The sequence below is a fragment of the Centroberyx gerrardi genome, chromosome 5, assembly GCF_048128805.1.
Source record: "Centroberyx gerrardi isolate f3 chromosome 5, fCenGer3.hap1.cur.20231027, whole genome shotgun sequence".
Classification (NCBI taxonomy): domain Eukaryota; kingdom Metazoa; phylum Chordata; class Actinopteri; order Beryciformes; family Berycidae; genus Centroberyx; species Centroberyx gerrardi.
In genome coordinates this window covers 14,317,103-14,338,644 of record NC_136001.1, presented here as the reverse complement: position 1 = coordinate 14,338,644, position 21,542 = coordinate 14,317,103, and the positions used below count along the sequence as shown (strand labels likewise).

General features: G+C 42.8%; 1 protein-coding gene across 3 annotated transcripts; it reads left to right on the top strand.

Moving 5' to 3' along the window:
- The first annotated feature begins 249 nt into the window (after nt 1-249).
- Nucleotides 250-17,604, top strand: LOC139915245 (ras-related protein Rap-1A-like). Of its 3 annotated transcripts, none has more exons than XM_071903789.2 (8): nt 250-298; nt 5,782-5,870; nt 7,073-7,141; nt 7,535-7,591; nt 8,446-8,586; nt 12,600-12,743; nt 13,213-13,344; nt 17,421-17,604. In XM_071903789.2, the coding sequence occupies exons 2-7, from the start codon at nt 5,814-5,816 to the stop codon at nt 13,300-13,302; spliced, it is 558 nt and encodes a 185-aa protein (XP_071759890.1). In that variant the 5' UTR covers nt 250-298; nt 5,782-5,813; the 3' UTR covers nt 13,303-13,344; nt 17,421-17,604. The 3 variants fall into 3 exon arrangements, with proteins under 3 accessions (XP_071759890.1, XP_078139577.1, XP_078139578.1); XM_078283451.1 differs by having other exon boundaries at nt 252-298; nt 5,777-5,870; XM_078283452.1 differs by lacking the exon at nt 250-298 and adding an exon at nt 2,562-2,702.
- Nucleotides 17,605-21,542: the final 3,938 nt, after the last annotated feature.

The following is a 21,542-nucleotide window of genomic DNA, read 5'->3' as shown; positions in this document are numbered from 1 at the left end:
ACTCATCCTTGAAGAATGGGGGATCTTCCACTATTAAGAGTGATATAAATGTGCAGCTTCTTTGCAATAAATTAGTAATAATAAATAGAACACAAAATAGAAACAGGCTGTGTGCCTTTCTATTTACACTGATCATTACCATGCAAACCGTTACCATGCAAATGATTCGGGACAACAGCACGATCTGTCATGCCCTTTTAAGAAAAATGAGAAATAGTCAGGAATGACGTCTACTGCGCACAGAGGCCAGAGGGAAATTGACACTTGCGGAGCGGCGAGCGACAGCGAACGAGAAACGGTAAGTGGAAACGGCAAACTTTACTAGATGATAAAGGCTGTCAAATAAGTAATTTGCGACAGAGTGTACTGCATTAACATTTAGGGGACACTAAGCAAGTACAACAGGCTGCATGACGTGTGTTATATTTGGTATATAAATGAGAGGAATTCGGACTCTCCGCAAGTAGAAACGGACTGTGTGCACTCCCATTTTAGTCAAGGCCAGGCGGAAGGGCAGGTAACGTTAGCAATCGGCTATGGCTTTCCCGAGCAAATACATCGCAATATGTCTTGATATAGGTTCTGCCTTTGAATTTAAGTCCGATAAACGTTTGAACCTTATAAAGCGCTTAATTGCAATATGTTTCTGACGCCCTAGCTGTGTTTTGATCTTATACTGAGAGAAGGAATGTGTCGGCTAGCTAGCTTGCTAGCTAACGAGCCACGGCTAGCTTGTGAAGTGTCGGCGGCCCATCTCAGTTAAAGCTAGCTAGTTAGCGGTATTTTGCTAACAAGCTTGTTAACGGGACTTAGTCTAGTTGCTGGTGTGAAATCAGATTCTGTATGGACAGATGCTTATCACAGTTTCCTGGATTAAAGATTATGGTATTTTACGGATTTATCTATGGGCGGGCTTCTGAAATGAATAGGATTTGAGGAATGTTATGGAAGCTACGTTAAAATACCAAACATAGAAGGCTACATGAAATGTTACTGCTCTGGGGAATAGTCACAGCCGCAGATAGCAGGGAATTAGCATGACCTGGTGTGATAAGCGTATGCTACTGCTGTAAGCACATAAGCTAGATACAGCGAGATAATTAAAAAGCACAAATGACTTTCTCTTGTCGGAGGTTCAAGCTGCACAGCAGCCTGTTGCAGGTTATTTCTGTTGTAGGGAGTGTACTGGGAACAGGAAAGGTGTGTTCTCTATCCCTGAACTATAAACACGCAGCAGGTCTCTCAATCATGGCACCTTTATTGATAGTAGATTGTCATAGTCGCCAAGTTAGCTAGACATTTCTGCATGGATGCTCCCTCCCCTAAAGGTGCTTTTTTCCACCCTGTGATGATTGAAACGATGCATCTGCCTCATCCTGTGCCCTGAATCTCTCATAGCCCAGGTTTGCTGATGAGATATAAGCTATAAACCACTTCCCCCCGCCAAGCAAGCCTGCTGTCTGGGGTCTTGAACAGGAACAGAGACTGGAAGAGGCTATTTTAGTAGGTACTCCTTTTCCATCCTATCAGCATGAGGCGTACTTGCTCTCTGAAAAGAGGATGTGGTTACAGGTCACAGGCCCCAACACACAGATGCATTTGACTGAGTGGCAGTTGTCAGTTACAGATCTTTCTCATAATTTAGTCAGGAAAGTTTTCTTGTGTAGTTTTGTTCTGACTCACACGCTTTCAGGCCTAGATAGTGGACCTAGATAGATATATCAGATAAGAACTAAGAAGCTAGCTAATGGGAGTGATCCTGATAAGTGGGTTGGTTTCTTAATTCATTTTTGGGTGTAATTCTTATTACGCAGAATCTTGATTGTGGGCAGTTATTTTGTTAACTCTCTTAAGTGAGATAGCTAATGTCATTGTACTTGACTTAACACATCTGCGTTTCCTCTTGAGTGCTGACTCTAGAAACATCCTCATTACTCAGAACTCTTGATTTCCTGAGTGCAGAATGTATTTATCGGCCATCAGCCCATTTTCATTTGTTAACATTATGGTAATTGCCAATGTGAGAACTTTTTTTCTTTTTTTTTAAGCTCAGGCCGCTTTACTGTAGCCTTTCCCCTGTCAGGTTCTCTGCTGTCGTTAACATAAGGTTATTTCCCACCAATAAGTGGAGTGGTTTCTCGCTAAGCTGTGTGTGTACGAGTGATAGGGGAAGATGTGATCAGCGGTTTTGGTGGAGGTGATGAGTAACTAGTAGCATCGTATCAACGTGAAAAGGGCGCCTCACCCCAAACCTCAAGTGGTATTGCTTTTCTGAGTCACACAGCAAGCAAATAAGAAGATGGCACAACAGTTTGTGTCAGGCAGCATGATGAACGGATGTGTGATTTTTTTTTTTTTTTTCACCATCCGCACTGGGTGGGAGAGACAGAGGGCAGCTGTCAATCACAGCACCATGCTGAGTCAGTAGCCATGACAGCTTCATTGCCATTGGATTAGCCCTGCTAGACCAGGAAGAAACACAGCGATAGTGGATACTGAATTCCAGATAGATGATATAATGAGGGGAAATTGTTGATGTCGTAGTTCGCCGGTGAAGCCTTCTGCTCTCCCTGCTCTCTACTTTCAGTTTTGTCTAGTTTGACACATAGCCTATCCAGACGTGCGTTCTGTGTAGCCTTGCTAGCAGTACCTCCTCTTCCCACTTCCAGCCTTACATGGTGACATACCTTCGGCCATAGACGGTGAGTGATGCAGTGATGTCACGGTGGAACATGTTTTCTGCGGCGTGTGGCTTTCCCTCTCTCCTTATTTGCTGGGGTTACTACGAGAGCAGAGGAATGGCAGCGGTGTGTTTGTTTTGTTGGGAATGACAGTGTGTAGTCGAGGGCAGTGGAAAGAGGGAGAGGTTTGGTTTTTAAGGGAGATGTCCTTACATGGCCTTGAGTGTGTTTTTGTGTGTCGTGAGTGTGAATATGTGTGTAGGCAGGCAGTTGAGAGAGTACAGCGTTGCATGTAGTTTTCCTGGTATGAAAGTTTGTATGCAGACTAGGTGTTGGAGATAGAGCATCCCACTCAATCCCACTGCTTTTTCGCCTGTTGTAGAAAAGGCTATAGCCTACTTATGAGTGGAAAGTGCATGCCTATAAGAAAGGGGTAGAAAGGAGACAGGTGATGCCTAATTGATAGAGATGGGACAATATATCAAAATTCATATATCGCAGTACAAAAATACGTGACAATACGTATCGTGGGGCAGAAAAATGAATCGCAATATTAGCTACATTTTATTCTGCTGTAGTAATCACAAATGAGACGGCTTGCCCATCACAATTTCACAAGCTCTCCATCGAAATTAGATTATTTGCACTCTGTAATGACATTTTTAAATTGCTGTTTACATTCTAGCAAGCCAATGCCATTGGTAGAAAAATGTGTGGCTCAGAAATAAACATAATTCTGCACAGTCATACTTTGTTGTCACTTAACTTTTATTTATTACATTGTATCGTGGTTGTATCAAATCGTGAACCCTATATCGCGTATCGAATCGTATCGTGAGATAAACATATCGTCCCATCCCTACTAATTGAACAACAGGCATAATTTGAAGAATCAGTAAGGTCATTTGGGTCATGGAGGGAGGCATCAAATTCTACTTTCCCATTCTTGAGAACTTGGAAGTAGGGGGTTCCAACTGAAAAATGTTGTCTTTCACAGTGGGACTCTGGCTCATTAAGTCATACTGGCAATATGGTCATGTGTCGTCCCACCAGAAGTAGGCCCATGACCCATTTTGGGTCCTGACCCGTAGATTAGGAAACCAGGGCCTAAAGGATATATTTAATTTAGCCTACCTCAGTTTTGTTTACCCTATGAGGACTGTGAAGGATAGGATGGATTCGACTGCACTATTTGGAGGAGGGAAAGTCCTCCATAATGACCTGCAAAGCATTCTTATAGTAGCCTAATCTTATAGCCCCTGTCTCCGAGGGGGTTCCTGATGTCATCCGTCTTTGCAGGGATTAGGCCATAGTGTTCATACAAGAAACATGATGTGGGTAGCTGACAAGTAGGGCCTAGCCCAAATCTATGTGTGTGACACTGTGCATGCACTTGAATCTGTGCTTGAATGTTTACATGCGAGTGCAGCGCGCATGTTTGCACGCCACTTGTGCAGTCCCGTGCTTGTTTTTTCCTTGAGTAGCTCCTCCCGAATCGTGCACGGAGAACTTCTCTTTGTGTGTTGAGGATTAGTGAATATGAATTATTCACAGGCCAGGCTTCATATCCCACATGGTCACCCCTCGTGACTGGAGTTGGAGGTCCTTAGTCCTCCGTCCACCGCCCTGAGTATTTAGACGGAGTGTGCCATAAAAAGAACGATGTAGGAGGGGATCATCTGCCTCCCAGAATGTCTGATGATTAGCTTTTGATCATTTGAAAAAGGGTTGATTATCAAGCGAGACTATACTGTCTTCCTTGGGTCCTGCTTTTAACATAAGCCGCTTCTTGATTCTCAAAGCTGCACTTTTCAACCCATGACCCAAAAGAGAAAATGTATTCTCTCGTCTTGGGACCTATGTGCAGTAAAACATAGACTACTATTCAGGGATGTGGGAACCTACCAGAAGTAGTCCTCTTACTCTAAGAAACCTGGTGCTACACTGTTCCAATTTTCCCTTCAGACAGTTACAATATAGTGTTCATTAATTGATAAATTAATTGAAATATCCGGTGTGATTGACTAATGCACAGTTAGGCATAGGGACGGGACTTGCCAGATAGTTCCCAACACAATGGTATCACCTTACTTGAGTCAGTATTGTGATTCAGTTTTGCAATCTATTACAATTTACTTTTCTGTTCATCTTTCATTTGACTGCAGGAAAATGCTGAAAAGATATCCCCTCAATCAACAGAATGCCAAAGCGAATCATACTAATGAGGAAAAAATAGACATGACTCAATTTCTAAATGAACTTCAAGACATTTCATAGTTTAAAACGCTCTTTTGGGGGACCATTTTAGTTCCATTTTCAAAAACGTAATTTCATAGAAAGTCATTATGTGGTTTCTCTTAGAGCGGACCAAGAATCAGAAACCGCCCACCCTCCACAACTACAACCAAATCTGAGAGTACCAGGCCTCGTAGCCTCTCTGTAGAGCCCAACTTGTTGTGACCCAGTTGGCTAACCCAACCGACGTTACGCCATGATGTGTGCCAACGATTCGAAGCCTCCATGTCGCTTAAAGGGATATTCCAATGATTTCACAACCCCCCCCCCCCCCAATCTCAGTTTCCACTTCCCTCAGTTGTTGTCAGTTATGACGAGTCTGACACTGTATTGTTATTAAAAATACCAAGAATGAGTGAATGATCAGCAAATTTGACAGCAGGGTGTGTTTTGGTGTGCGATGGCCAGATGATTGTGTCATTAACAGTCATGTCTGCCAAACTCATGTATCATCTCCCCTTCAGTTCCCCAACACACACAAACACACACACACTCTCACACACCACAGCTGGTTTGTGTTAGAGAGGGGTCACATACTCTTCACCTCCTCCACCCTGCAGCAGCTCCACTTATGGGTGTTCCCTCCATTGTTGTGCTGCTTCTTGTCCATACCTCCAGGAATGACTAGAATCCTTCCCTTCTGGAGTGGAAAAATCTGGGACCGGACTGGGAAAATTCCTTTGTTTTTATTTTTTAACACAGTTACTTTGAGCTGATTTTTTTTTTTTTTTTTCCTCTTTCTCTCTCTTTCTGTCTCTCAATCTATCTATTCCATTTCGCTTTTCTCCCTGTTTGTCCAGTGCAGACTGCTGGGCTGTCCGGTGAAGCGATCCCGCCATGCGTGAATACAAGCTAGTGGTGCTAGGCTCAGGAGGTGTGGGCAAGTCCGCTCTGGTGAGTATTCTTTCTCCATCCTGACCCCCTTCCTGCCCCCCATCACTGACGCCTCTGCCGTGTTTCCTAAAGGCTTTGTAGCACTGGCCAGGATCACCATCAATCAAACGGCCAAAAGACAATGCGCTACAAAGGTTTTGGGGAAAACTATCTGTGCTAAACTCAACTCCTGTTGTTGAGCAGTTCTACCGTAGAAAGGGGAAAAAAGCAGGGTAGGACATTTTTGTCATGGGATGCCTTGAAAACCCAGAACTGGGACTCTCGTGATGAAGCTGTCCTTTCCTTGTTTTTCCCTTTTAGGTTTTTCCATGACCCCTCATAGTTACCTTATGTGCTTGTTTTTCCTGCCAAGTGTGTAGGCCTACCTTCTTTCAGGCTTGTATTATCTCGTTCTTTGTAAATGTAGATGTGTTTGTTGCAGGGCCTTAGCTGGCTCTCTATTTGCTCACATATATGCCAGTTCTGGGCTAGAAATCACCCACACATTTACAGTATAACATGAACTCCCAAATTATATTATGTAAAATTGCATTGGGTTAAAGGAATACTCATCTAGCCCATAGATTTTGACTATGATTTTCATGGATGTGATCAAGAACACACAAATGACAGGAAAACTATAATTTCCTGATAGAAATGAGCGGGAGATGGAATTTTGAAAACCTTGAGAAGTCACTTCGTTTCTGTACCGTCTCCCATCAGGAGAGCTTGGATGCCTGTGAAATGTTGTATGCCCTGCTTAACTAACACGACCAGGTGTGGAAGTCGGGTTAATCCTTCAAACTGGCAGGTCCTGACATGTTTAGACCTTAAGATGTTTTCAGGTGAACTCACTCTACCCCTAATGTAAACCTAACATAAAGAGCAGGGCTTTGCTATAGCAGAGTCCTACCTTTCACGTTGGTTTGTGTGCCCGTGTGCGTGTCTATAAAACTAATTTAGAGATGCAGCTCTGGGCTTTAGGAGCCTAAAGTCTAACTTTTTCATCTGCCTCCTGTCGTCTCTGCCTAGCAACATCATGAACATCCTCGTCCTTAATGTCCTATCGAGTTGTTTTGATAACTCTAGATGGACACGGTGCCGCTGTAGCGCAGCTAGGAGACATGGCACTTCGGCCATATTTGCCAGTCTGGATGTTCTGTTCTTGCGGCCGGGAGGTCACATTGGTCTGACATTGGTTTGGTCTGTGTCTTCTCTTACAGACAGTTCAGTTCGTACAGGGAATCTTTGTGGAAAAATATGACCCTACAATAGAAGACTCGTACAGAAAGGTAAGTGTCCCGTCGGGGGAGAGGGAGAGGCAGAGGCAGAGAGTGTGCTGGCCTGGAATGAGCTGATTGCTAGCAGCTGGTCTGCAGGTTCACATCATGATGCTGTGCTCTTGTTTATTCTTCTCTAACCTCCCACCTCTCTATTTCCCTGGCTCTCTTTTTTTTCATTCTTTGTCTTTCTTTCTCTCTCTCTTTCTATTCATTTTGATCTATTATCTCAATACCTTTTTCTCTGTATACTATTCTTTTTCTCTCTCAGTCATTGTATGCTGGCTTTCTGATTTGTGATATAACAACATAATACACATTGTGGTCATTGACCTGTAATAAAGCTTTTTTTCCTCTGAGTCCGTTCTACCTGTTCCTAAAATGCCATTTTCCTGTCCCTTACAGCAAGTGGAGGTAGATGGGCAGCAATGTATGCTTGAAATCCTTGACACAGCAGGCACAGTAAGTGAACTCCATAGCTGTGGCGTGCCCATTCATTCCAGCATTACTGTGCATGATGATTCCTCAGTCAGTGTGTTGAACATTAACATTCTGTGTGATGGGCAACTCTGGTTGTTTACCAACTGAGCATGGCTTGGCAAGCATTTGTCTTCCAGAATAGTAACTATTGATGGTGAGGAAAAAACATAAACGCAAATCTTAAGCTTGGGGATGGTTCAATGAACTTAAATTTGATCAAAGTTTTTGTTTAATTTAAAAAATGTGAATATGTGCGAGAAACCTCAGAGCAACAAAATCAAAAATCTTATTCTGTTGCTGAATAGATGACTTGGAATTACATCAACAGATTTTACCATCCAGTCATGCCCTGACACACTGATGTATAGTTTTCCCCCTGCACAAATCTACTGTGCCATACCCATACTTGCAGTGTGGTTTGTTGTTTTGTTATGATTTGTTCACTTTGATCTAGTACAAGTACGCTTGTTGGTAAGGTACTCTGATATATCTGTTGCTGAAAGGCATGTTGTTATTCAGTGGTGCACAAGCATTGTCTGTGCATGATTCCAATAGAAAATCAATGGGTGCTGATCCTCGGCCGTATTCATAGAAGGCCCAGACTGGAAAAACTTAACAGAGATCATGTATATCTGCTGTACTATATCTGTCACTATATCCGTTTTGCAAGTACTATGTAAATATTTGTGTGCATCTCAACACCAGCCACACCAATGTGATTTCCTGGCATGTGTAATGAACTTTGCCAATGAATATTTTCTAATTTGTAAAGTGACAAATGGCTTTGAACAGAGCTCATGGCCTGTCCTTCCTCTTTATTTGTTGCCCCTGTATAGGAGCAGTTCACAGCAATGAGGGACCTGTACATGAAGAATGGCCAAGGCTTTGCCCTGGTATACTCCATCACAGCACAGTCCACCTTCAACGACCTCCAGGACCTGAGGGAACAGATCCTACGAGTAAAGGACACAGAGGATGTAAGTGTCTGCACACTGGGGTTCACATTTATAATGTGTGTACATTGGCCCTCCCTCATTTTACACCTGTAACCAGAGTATGAAACTTTCTTTTTTGGGCATTTTTGCATTAATTAGCCAGTCATAGTAGTGAGTTTTTTCATGATTTTGCTCACCAGACTACCTGCCAAAATGGGCGGTAGGGTAGACAAACTTACCAGCCACTGCCTGTAATGCGTATGAATTGTGATGTTCACATTTATTTTACGCCAACACTCTTGTCTTTGATTCCGGTAACAAAATATGGGAATGTCTTTGCCTCACCAGGGGATATTCAACCCTTAGTTATGTTTTTTTTTGTACATACAAAGTGGTTTTCCCCTTCAAATCTCCCTCTCAGCTTGGATCTGTGACAGTTCAAACAAAAGGAGGATATGTCATCTGAATATTTTCCCGTTTTGCTGTTTGTGAGCAGCACATTTCCATTTCTCTGTATCTCTGTTAAGTTGGGAGACTGTTGGCGTGAGTGAGCCCTCCATCCCCTTTCTGGTAGGGCAGATAGCGCGTCAGCAGGATCTAGGATGCCCTTTTTTGGTGATCTGTGGAGGGAATGAATGTTACCATAACCCCCTCTCTCAGTCTTTCCCTCTTTCTCTCTCTCTCTCTTCCCCATCAGCCATCTGTAAAGCCCCCCCCCCCAGCCTGGTACAGAAGCTTTATACTTCTCCTCTCCCTCTCTTGCTCCCCTCCCTCAATATCTGTGCCAATATACTCCTCTGTTTTTTGTTTTGATTGGCCTTTCAGCGCCTGTTGCTCTTTGTTCCCCCCTCCTCCCTCCGGCCTGCCTTGTGGTCGAACTGTGGTCTGGCACTCTGTGCGGGTGATTGGACTGTCAGGAATGATGTGCAAGGAAAGCCCCAGCTCATCAAAAACACACTGGATTGTGAGGCTGTGGTACTTCATTAGAGTCCCGTGGTTAGGGGACTGGGGTTAGCCTCAGGCTAACGGATGGATTGCAGAATCAGTGGCTCCTGAACATGGAAGAAAGCAGTCACCATCCCTCGTCTTCTCCTGGAACTGTGTTCCTTCTGAATATATCCCCAGTATAAACAGTTGTTCTTATCTGGCCATTACGGCCGCTCCGTCAGCTATCGTTCCACTGGTGATTTAAGCCTTTAGCTACGACGACCACGACATCTGTTTATCTTTCTTTGCCCCTTGCAGGAATGCACCACCAAAGGAAATGCTTAACAAGTTCTTTTTCTTTCTCCTTTTCATCCAAGAGGACAGATTTTGTAGTTGGAGAAGGCTTTCAAGCCATTGCAGAGCAAGAGCAGTCATTCTAGTTGTTGCTGCTGCTGCAGCTGTTCTCATTCTCAGCGCTTGATGGGAATGCCACGGACCATTTACTGCAACACTGGCAAAATGTACAGACACACTTGGTATCGCCAAGCTCAATTAAAAGGCCTTTTAATGACCTGTGCATTGAACGCAGTGGGGGCAAATTCCTCCTCCTGAGAAGACTTGTTAGGAGTCTCATGAGGTGGAGAGTAAAGTAACTGATTAGTCACCAGTGTATTAAAAGCTCACATCCCTTATTTCCTTCCACTGTTCTTATGTAAGAGAGGTCTTATGACTTTTCCGGGCCAGCTCTGTCTCTGCTTGTGTGACTGGGGTGGTACTAATGCCTGACTCCGTGCTTGTGACTCACCTCTCCATTTGGAAGTACTGGCTCCATTCATCTAAGCTAGGCTATGCTTCCCTGTTCTGTATTCTCGGCAATCCAATCTCTGGGATGCCATTGTGGGCGGGATAGGACCTGTCTGTAGCATGTTAAGAACCTCTGAACAGATTCTCTGTGGGCTGTGTGGATTCTACAAGTAGGCTAACGCTGCCTCTGTGCTGCTGACACTGAACATTTTTTCTTCCCTGCATACCTCCATCCTTCCATCTCCTCTCTCCATCCCTTCATCCCAGCTTGGCTTATAGTTTGTGTTAGAAGGGCATACCACTGGTTCTCCTAGGACCCCTGGGAGGGCTGTCGTTCAACAGTCCAGTCTGAGGGCTTGTTTGGATATCAAACATCAAGCGGCAACCTCCATGGGGTTAATCCAAACATCCTCACTTCCTGTCGTCTGCCCCACAGCCCAGAGAGAGGGAGAGAAGGAGAGAGAGGGAGAGAAAAGAAAAAAACGACACTGGAATATTTAGCCTACACCGTAACAAGTATAACATTCTCTGTAGGCGCTTGGCGATACCCCCGTCCAAGAACAACCTCTGAACACTAGACACTTGTGGAGGGGAAAAGGTTTGAATAAGTGAGCAAGTTGACGCATGTCAGGCTACAACCATATTGCTTACAAATATGCAGTTTTTCCAGATCCACAAGTCATGTCTGGGGGCCATTTCTAGACAAGAAGTGGGGAATAAAGGCAGGGTTTCCCATGGATAGATTTATTTGTTGCAGGCCCACCACGAATAGATTTCCCCAGCTGATATATTAATGGCGCCTCTTGTGCTGCATGCAAAATTTTCCACTGCTTGTTTCTGTGTCTCCAGCTTGCCCCGCTCTGCCATCAACACAAATAACCTCTGAACTTGTGGCAAACACAGGGGGAAATGCTGATCCCTTTCTGCAGCAACTGTTGCTTGCATCTTGATGCTTGATGCTTTCTTTCAGAAGTTGGACTGTCAAAAACATACTGCAGTGGATCATATGTGCACACACACACACATACACAAACATAGCCTTACACTATCATGTAATTCCAGAGAGCAGTCAGAGCATGGAATCCAGCTCAAATGTTAGAAAACATTCAGGAAGGAAAACGATGTTATCCTGGCTGGGCGGGGCTGCCATGACTTCCTCCGGGCCAGCATGCTCCCTAGATAGCCAGTCAGGAAACAGCAGGCAGGATGAGACGCATCCCAACACCCTGACTGCCCCTGCTCTGCCCACTGTGACAGTTAGGGCTAAGGTTTTGCCCAGAATAGTCCCTTCTTTTTTTTTTTTTTCCCTTGACCTTGCTCGTTTAACATCTATGAACGAGGTCTCAACAAAAGGAAAAAGTCTTGCACATTCGGGAGATTCCAAAAGCAGCCGCACTTCATTTAGGTGGTTGTGTTGTTAGTGCAATATCCACAGTCATGAGTGAAAAGGATGTCCTTTTTTAAAGAAACAAAACCAAAAGAAACTGCATCCACTGCTGTTTTATGTTGGTCCTCTAATGTCTTTGTTTCTGTGTTGGGTAACCTAAATGATTTTTTACACAAGCTTCCCCCGAGGGATGGATTGATTTTCTTGATTGTCGTTGTGAACCTTTCATCTAGGCTTCAAATTGAATTGAATAGACTACTTAGCTGTTGATGATGATGGCCCCCCTCTTATAATTTGAATTTGCACATGAAATGAGCTACATTGACTAATGAGTGCCCCCCTGGTTCTCTCATTACCTCCAAATCTCTGCCTATCTCTCCTTCCATTCTCCTCTCTTTAACTCCCAATATTCCCTACTCCTTCTCTCTCTCTCTCTCTAATCCTCTTCCTCCTCTCCCTCACCCCAACCTCTGCTCTCTATACCCTCGCCCTCTCTCCTTCACGCTCTCCCACTCATGTTGTTCTCCTCTCCTAAACTCCCCCATCTCCTCTTTCTCTCTTCCTCTTTAAACCCTCGATCTTCCTCTTCTTCATTGCCCTTCCTCTCCTCGATCCCTTCCATTTTCCTCTCTTTTACCCAATCATCATCCCTAACTGCCCCCCTTTCTCCCTCTCCCTCTTATTTCTCTCCTCTATTTTTGTAGACTTATTCAATTATGACACTCAAAATTAATGTCAATCACGTCTGTCCTTGATGCTGATAAAAACAAGACTACTATATATGTAATTAGGATTTCATAATTAAAAGGATAATCATTTTCTGCCTATTTGTCCATTTATTCATTTTATCACCACATAATTATCAGTATATGAACTACTTAAAAAGACAGAATTAATACTTAATATATTTTATCTGTTTTCTCTTGCCCCTACTCAGGTGCCGATGATCCTGGTGGGGAACAAGTGTGACTTGGAGGATGAGCGTGTGGTGGGGAAGGAGCAGGGCCAGAACCTGGCCAGACAGTGGAACCACTGTGCCTTTTTAGAGTCCTCCGCTAAGTCAAAGATCAACGTCCTCGATGTGAGTTAGAGTACACACAGAAACACACCAACACCCATATTGTAAACAAGTAATCGGCAAAAATCAGCCACAATATCACATTCATCTGTTTGAGTTATTCCTTTTGTGTTAGGAATTTGTTTAATTGGTATCCTAGTCTTATTATTGTCATTGGATAAATGAAGAGTAACCTCACCAGGAGGGGCTTTTGAATCACCAAAGACAAGCGTGGTTTGCTTGAGATATACTATAGAAAGGTATGATGTCAGCTGTGTTATGCTTACCACAGAGTGCCACACCCTTGTCAAAGCTACTGTGTGTATACAGTGTATCCATTTTAGAGATAGGGCGTCAAGTGAATGCTCAAAGGTGCTGTGGTGTGTTAGGGTCTGCCTTTGTACGAGGGGGAGGAAAACAAGTTCACCAGTGTGAATCCACTCATTGTGTCTGCTCTCTGTCCCTCTGTCCCTCTGTTCTGTCTCTCTTTTAGATCTTCTATGACCTGGTCAGACAGATAAATAGGAAAACGCCAGTGGAAAAGAAGAAGGCGAAAAAGAAATCCAACTGTGTCCTGCTTTAAAGACCCCCCTCCCTCCCTGCCCCTGCAGCAGCTCTGAGCCAGGTGTGTATGTGTGTGTGTCTCTAAAATCTCACACCTCCTAACAACACCAGTCATAAAGCTGACATATTCATAAAGTCATGTAATAGCTTTGATCTTCATAAGATATTTTGGAGGATGCTGCCTACGTTGGTTATAATTTTATCACTCATCACAGTGTATTACTGACTTTGTTTGCCTGCAACTCAGTAATTGGTTAACGGGACTAATTTATTCTAAATGAACTGACATTAGAAATGTAGCCATTGTCCTAAGAGGAACTATTCCATGTGACAATGGATCAGTCAGGCGTCTTGTTCATAGGGTATATGTGTAGGACGTGTCTTGTTACTTTCTATAAACCGCTGCAGTTAGCATCTCATGACGGTGACTCGCATTCCTTTGCCGCTGATGAGTTACACACCCAACAAGTGTTTCTGATAGGCTGGCATCCCTGAGTCAGACTTAAACTGTGTGAAGTGCTTTCATTAGCACTTTTTTTTGTTATTGTGCCATCTCTAGCCGATGAATGAATGAGTCATTGTGTGATGGGCTGGATTTAAAAAAAAGGACGTCAGCAGGATTTTGCATTAGCTGGATAAGTCCGAGGAAATATCTGTCACACAGATTGTTTCCCAGTAAAATGAAAGTTGCTTCTCCATTTCTTGCACTGTTTTCTGGAGAAGTTTGAAAACTATGACACTGATATTTCCTGTTAATCTTACAAAACAGACTAACTTGCCCTGGTAATGTTATATTTGCCTCTACTAATATTTTTGGGAAGTGATATTTAGTCTTTGTCCTGTTTTTTAGATTGCTGTCTGACAATCAGCTGCACTCCAGGCTGTTTTGTAAGCACTCCTACTGGCCATTTTTTCCTGCCACACTCTGATTAACTAAAAGGTTATGTACATTATTGAAGCTACTGGCTAATACAAACAAAATACAAACAAACTACTGGCTAATACTAACCCTAACCCTAACCCAAACACCACTGTAGGTCAGTGTGAGTTAACGTTCACTATGAGATTTTGATAAGATTTAACGCCAGTTAACCCATCCCTCACCAATTTAGAAAGTCACTGTAAAGCATGCTTCCACCCTGATGTGGAAAATTTCCCTCGGATGATGACTTTGGCTTAATTAGTTGAAGAAATCGCTGAGATCTTGCAGTGTGCATTCACCCTCACATGGAGATTACCAAAGTTGGGCCTCAGTGTTTCCAAACATTGAAGCCAGTGAAGCCGAACACCCCTTTGTGTTCGTAGGCCGGTGTGTTGACGACAGAGCAGCTAAATGTTTGGCAGTAGGCTACTCTGACTGACCACCCCTACGTTTGGTCAGTGAGACTCAAGGGCAGCAAGGTGTAGTAATGAGTAGGGAGACTGTCCTTAAAGCAATATTCCACTTAGCACTTGACCACCATGAAAACCAGAATATAAACTACTCACCAAGATCTGATGCAGCTGGGATGAGTTTGTAGCGTTTGTAGTGTGTGAATGAGGCCAAGAAAATGGTCTGAAAACTTACATTTAACAGATTGAACAACATATCCCGCTTTAAGACAATAATGCAGTAATTGGTCTGTCGTCATTTTGCATTTCTGTTCTTGGTTTACACTGAAATTAGTATTTAAAAATAAAAGTAGATCCGGTCTCCCAAACAGGAACTATCTCTCCTAAATGGTATCCCTCCGCTATGTTCTCTTCTATCAATAAAAATGCTGTTTGGTGAAATTATGTCCTAAAATGTTTGACCAACTGCCAAGTGAAAATCACAGTAGCGGGATCTGTTGTTGAATCTGTTCACCACTGTGTTAAATTCAAAGCTACATTCAAATGAATGGGAAGTAAAAATCTTCCCATTCATTTGAATGTAGATCTTGGTGATTAGTTTATGGTTTTCATGGCGGTCGAGTGCTGAATAACCCCCATGTTAAAACTAAGTGGAATATTGCTTTAAACTGGAGGCCACTCGTACACGCGTCCATGTCCGCAGGCATCTGCCATGCTGAAGTGTCCTTGAGCAAGACGCTGACTCCTTATCAGCTTTAGGGACGCCATTCTGTAGCCGACCCTTCGCTCTGAGCTTCCTGTGCTCAAGTGAAAAGAGAATTTCCTTACGGGGATCAATAACGTATCGCATTATCATATATTCTCATTTTCATTAAATATTTCCACATTGGGGCCTGAGTGTAGTAGTAGTTAGTGCTGCTGCAGCAGAGAAGAGTTCAACTGCCTCTGGTATTATCTCTGATAACACACAGGGTCAGTTAGACAGATATTGTCAGTAGTGAGGTCTCTTTGTTTCTGAAAACTGAAATCGATGTAGCTGAACAACCCGCAGTGGTACAAGACTTTCAAGTGCAGTCACTGAGAATGCCTTAGAATCACTGTTAATACGTTTGGGCAATGTTGTCAGAATGGGGCCTCAGTGTTGCCAGACATTCAAACCAATGAAGCACAGCCAGCCGTAGTACTGTTATATCTGCTTTCATCAGTTAGTTTTGACAGGCCGGAAAAAAACTTTTGATATGGTCACCAATAACACACTGGATTAGTGAAACGGACAATGCCGCTGCGCCAAACCTTCATATCCGTGTAGCTGAACCACCCACTGTGTCCCTGGGCCTGAATCCATCTGTGTTGGTCAGTTAGTGGTGTAGAGTGTATGAGAGTGGGGCCTCTGTCAGCAGGCCCCGGGGCGGTGTCTGTCCACCCCCCTGTACCCACGCCGGCCAGCCCAATGAACCAACACTAATGGGATTACAGCCCTACTGTTCCACTGCTCACAACTCACCAGCTCTTATACTGGGGGAGAGGGAGGTTAGAGAGCCAGCCTCGGATGGGACGGCGAGAGAGACTTGATGGGATGTTTCACTTCGGTACAACATGGGTATTTTCCAGAAAGTTCACCTCGACATGACTCAGTGAAGTGTAAATCTCTGACTTTAGTGGTCCCTGGAAAGTGTATTCACCACCAGTGTTCAGGCTGTTTTTCATTTCTCTTTAGCAGTAATAGCAAATAAGTTACATTTCTCCTTGTGAGTGTTAACTGTTGAAATTCAGTGATGAAATGAGCACCTTTGTGCACTTACAACTCATCTTTGCAATTGTCGACCCAGGTACTGGACAAGCAAGGGACTAAAGCAGGGCTGGAAGCATAATACAACCTGCAAATATAATCTAGCAGGCCTATGATTATGTAGCACACCCATCCCTATTAGGATAATAAAGTTTACCTTACCTTACACAAACAGCCCCCCTAGTGGTAACAGTGGAACATACTGTTTCATAAGCTAGGTTGAGTTGTGTTTGTATCACTTCTGCCTTTTTGTAACAGATAATGTTGACTGCGTACAGTATGAAACTTGTGAAAGTAAACTGCATAGCCGACAGTGACTTTTGGACTGTGATAAAGTAGGAGATAGGCCCAATCCATATATCGGCCACAGTGCCCGTTACCTAGATTTTAACTCGGTGCATCTGTTGTGGCTTGCACAGATCAAAAGGGATATGCATTTCTGTTGTTGTTGGCTTTGCTTTCGAACTTTTTTTGGGGGGGAGGGGGGTGTGAATGTGCATCTGGGGAGAAGGGAGTCGTCGTTTCTGGACAGGGCCTCTCCCTCCCCCCTGGTTACCTCATTCACAGCTGGCCTCACTTCCTGCTTTCAGACTAGGAGGTAGATGCAGGAGGAGACAATCTCATCACAGCTAGTCACTGTTGGGGAGCCGATATACACGCTGCGAGATCACGTGCACTTGTACAGCCTTTCGTAGGGAGACACTGCAAACTTGATGAGCCAACTTAAGTCCATTTACATAGACTTGACTTGAACCTTGATGTGTATGTCGTATCCCCAGTTTTGCGAGGCCATGATCTTGTCGTCTTCTCCTGCGTTTTCCTCCCAGCTCTCGGATTTACTGCTATATAGAATGGGTTGGGTCAACAGATGTAATGTAGCTGAATGGCCAGTAGAGGGCAGCGAGAACTCGTAGATAGCACAGTGACGTTCTAGCCAGGATTGAATAAGACATTTATGCATTGGTGACTTTTTAAAAACATTTTCCATGCCTGTCTTGCCCCCTCCCACCTTTCAGAATGCTGTAATGAAGAACTGTTGCCCTGATTGGAACGTGCCAGCATTCCAACAGCCCCGCCCCCTTCCCTCCATCAGCCATAAACGGTGAATCAGCTGACCGATCTGCTCCTATCAAAGACGAGGATGATCTAAACGAGAGAGAGAGAGAGAGAGAGAGAGAGAGAGACAGAGATGAGGAGAGAGATGGAGAGAGAGAGAAAGAAAGAGTTGGAGAGAAGACTCTGGTCTCTCACCTCTGAGGACCTTCCTCTGTGTCTCTGCATCAGTGTGAACCCTGAAAGGACAGTCTCCATTTCCGCACCAACAAAACGCCACCACAAACTGATGATGATGTTGATGATAAAAGCGCTACAAAGCCTCTGAAAGTATAAAAAAAAAAAAACGTGTCCATGATCTGCCTACTTGGCCAGAGAGCAGCCCCGTATTTTCTTTTTTTTTTTTTTTTGAGAGTTTAACAAAAAGAAAATAACAATGTTAAGAAGGAAACAAAAAGTTAGATCTTGGATTCAGTATTTTTCATCTTTGCAATATTAATAGTGTATTTGAAAGACATGGAAGTTGACCTCTTTAGTTGTATGATTATAAATATTCTTCAAAAATGAGCATGAAAAAAATGCATCTGTTATTAAGTGTAGATGTTTTCAAGTGAAATCAAGTGGAAAAGTGAGAACTTTTTTATAGCCATACACCTATCCTCCATGCCTGTCATGTCATGTCAGTGATGATAGATCAAGGTCCATATAATATGTATTTTTTTTATTTTATTTTATTTTTATTTTTTTTGCCCTGTTCATGGACTTCTCTTCTGCAAATATCTCTCTCTGATGTGACTTAATTTTATACTCAGTCACCGGGATTTCATAGCTCCCATAATATATTCTAATGCCATTTTTTGCATAATAATGCTTCAGAAAAAATGGGTCTTTTATAGAAGAAATATGGGGAAAAATAAGGATTGATTTCTATGTCTCTTGAAGCTGAAATATATTATACTAAACCAACTCTAATAATGCTTCTTGTGTTTTTCTGTCAATGATGTTCCAGCTTTTATGGATTATTAAAGTACATTTTAGTACATTTTCATTATATTGGTCAATGTATTTTTGTGAATTAAACTTTTATCCAAAGCGGATTTGACTGATTTGAGAAGAGTGAAATTAAAGGGTGTTGCATCACAACCTACAGAACACGTATTCTCCGACACCAACTAAGGAGAAAATGGCAATTGCATGGTGACTGTTAGTCAGCTCCGGTGTTAAAAAGCTGTAATTACATATTGATTATATACAGTGATTGCAGTCTGCTAATTGATCAATAGATAATATAGGCCTGGCGGTAGGAGCGGGCAGTCAGTGCCCTTTGATATGTATTGAATAACTAGCCTAATTTAGTTTGTGATTATCAATATTAACTTTGACTACAGTGTGTAAACAAACCTGTTGAAGGGAACTCGGATCGCCTGTTACTCTTGGTGACCAGTAGGAGGCAGTATATGAACATAAATCTTACACAACCCCCCTCAATCCCCCATTACCATCTCCAGTAGGAAGCTGTCATAGCCTATTGACTGAGAGCCTGCATCTAACTAGTATATTACATAATGTGTCTTAATGTCACAGTCATTTACGATGCAGGTAGTGTACTAAGCAGTTTTCATTTCATGGTGATTCTGCTTTAGACAGTATGCAGTGTGTACAGATTGGGGAAGAGGAAGGATGACATATAGCAAAGCCTGGAAACTGGATTCAAACCCCACAATGTTGTAAATGCATTGTATATGCCTTAACTCGAAGCCCCCACATTTATCCCAGTTACCTCATAGATTTTTAGATAGGATTTTCTATGATCTTCTCACCCCGATTTCCAACTGTGCAAAGAAAAGAGCGAGAATTTAAAACCACAACAAGATGAAAGGTTGTTCATTGTTTGAAGTTGAAGTGAATGTGAAATAACAGCACAATAGTGTAGCCTCTCTTAAACATCAACATGCAAATAAAGTCTGATGAATGCTTATACTACTGCACAGGGAGGTGATTAAATTTGATTTTGAATTTAATTTTAGATAATATAAAGTATCCAAATCTCTTCCCAACTTAAATGTGTGTATTCATACCAGGAGATGAATGCAGAAGCAAAAAAAATGAGTGCCTGTGTTTCGTCAGAAGTCTTAAAAGAACCAGACAGGCGGGGAGCTCAAGCGCTTCCTGGAGTTTTTTGGACCCTTTTTTTGTAGGGGAGGAAAAAAAAAAACTGCTGTATCATCTAAGCTCCTTATGTCTCCAAGGAGGATGTGTCAAGTGGAGGAGGATGCTAAATGTCTGGCGGTGAGAGCGGTGGAGAAGGGATTAGCGCGTGTGACTCACTTCTTGCTCTTGTTTTTGACTCTTATCACCTAAACTGCAGCCTTGATCGGGCCCTTAATCCCTTTAGTGGCTGAGAAGCGCAGTAATACCCAAACACTTCTGCATTTATTATCCTCTCTCAAATAATGCCCACCGTCATCCTCCACGCTCCCTCGGCTGAGGTGGTTTCATCCTCTCCACGTCCCCTTGGAAGTGTGGGAGGACGACGCAGCACCAGGTGGGCTTGAGTCAAAGCTTAAGCTCTCTCTCTGTCTTGAGAAATATCATCCTCAATGGTATACACAGCTATGGGCACGTGCACTACAACAGAATCAAATGCGTAAAACAATGTGCAATACACTGCACCATTTTGACCTTTTAAGTGTGAGTTATTTCCCACCTATCACAGCAGCATTTATCAATATGTTGAATCCATTTTTTACCACCATACTGACTGAGGATCATAGACTTGTGGAGACTGCTCCCAGCAATTTAAGGAAGAGAAATCCCTCTTGAGGTTTCATTGTGTAAGATATCACATGCGACTTTAATCTATTCAGCATTATTATATGAGACGATTACTTGAAAGCATGCAAGTGTTGCCCCACTTTGATGTGTGCTGTGTCTTGATGAGAGCTGGAAATAGCATAATTATTGTCTGTCTAGAGAAGAATAAACATTGTTTTCCAGGTAAAGACTAGGCAACCTTCTCATTGTTGATCATCAACCCCTTTGAACAACTGAATTACATCTTTATTGGACAACGGCAGCAATAAAACAGTCAGGATACTGCCAACAATAAACTGAGATAGATGAATTCTTGAAGAGGGACTTCTAACAAACTGCGAGCTTCCATCCGCTCAAGGTCCCTGAACCCATTATAAAAGATTATATATTTCTTCAGTAATGTCATCCCTCCATCTCCTACCTACCCCCCCTCCACACACACACACACACACACGCCCTTCCCCTTCTTTCCCTTGCCAGATCAATTAACAGATTAGTGGTTGCGTGGTATAGATTGAAGGGATGTCTTCTGTGTCTAATGCATTTTCTGGAGAGGGAGTGAACATGAGCCTCGCTGTCAGGGGGATATTGACAGTTGGGAGTGCAAGGTTATGTTTTCCCTCCAAGGATTCCTCTGCCATTTCCTGCCTGTAATTTATTTATTTTGATGATGTGATGATACGACACTGGCAGTGATATTCGGTTAATTCTATACTCTGTATCTTCTCTTCTTTTGCATGTTTACTCATTCATGGTTGCAGACATCACACTGTTATTTCATCCGCTGTGTGTTTATCTCTTTCTGTTGTGCCTTCTCTCTCTGGCGTTTCCTCAGACTTTTCCTGTCTCTGATCTGTTCATGCGGCGTATTCTTTCAGTATCAGTTGTGTATACATGGCTATAATGTTACTGTCCATGTTTCAAATGAACTATACTGTATATTTTCATGGGAATTTATTCCAAAAATTAGATAGACATTAGCATTTTCCTGTGTCAGATGTGTTTATCTGACATATGTTGACTTTTCTCTTGGGCCACATTTTTACTTTTTATTGAAAATATACCTCATTGCCATGTCAACATCAACTGCTCTGCCTGTTCCTCTATAAAATGTGTTTTCATCTTTTTTTTTTCAAATATTGATGGCCGTATAATTTTTCTATTAACACCGATAATCTATCCTCCTGACTGCAATCACACAGTTTTGTAATTAAAATCAAGGGTTGCAGTTCTCATTAGCAGTGGCACCTAATTGAAAATGGATGATGTTT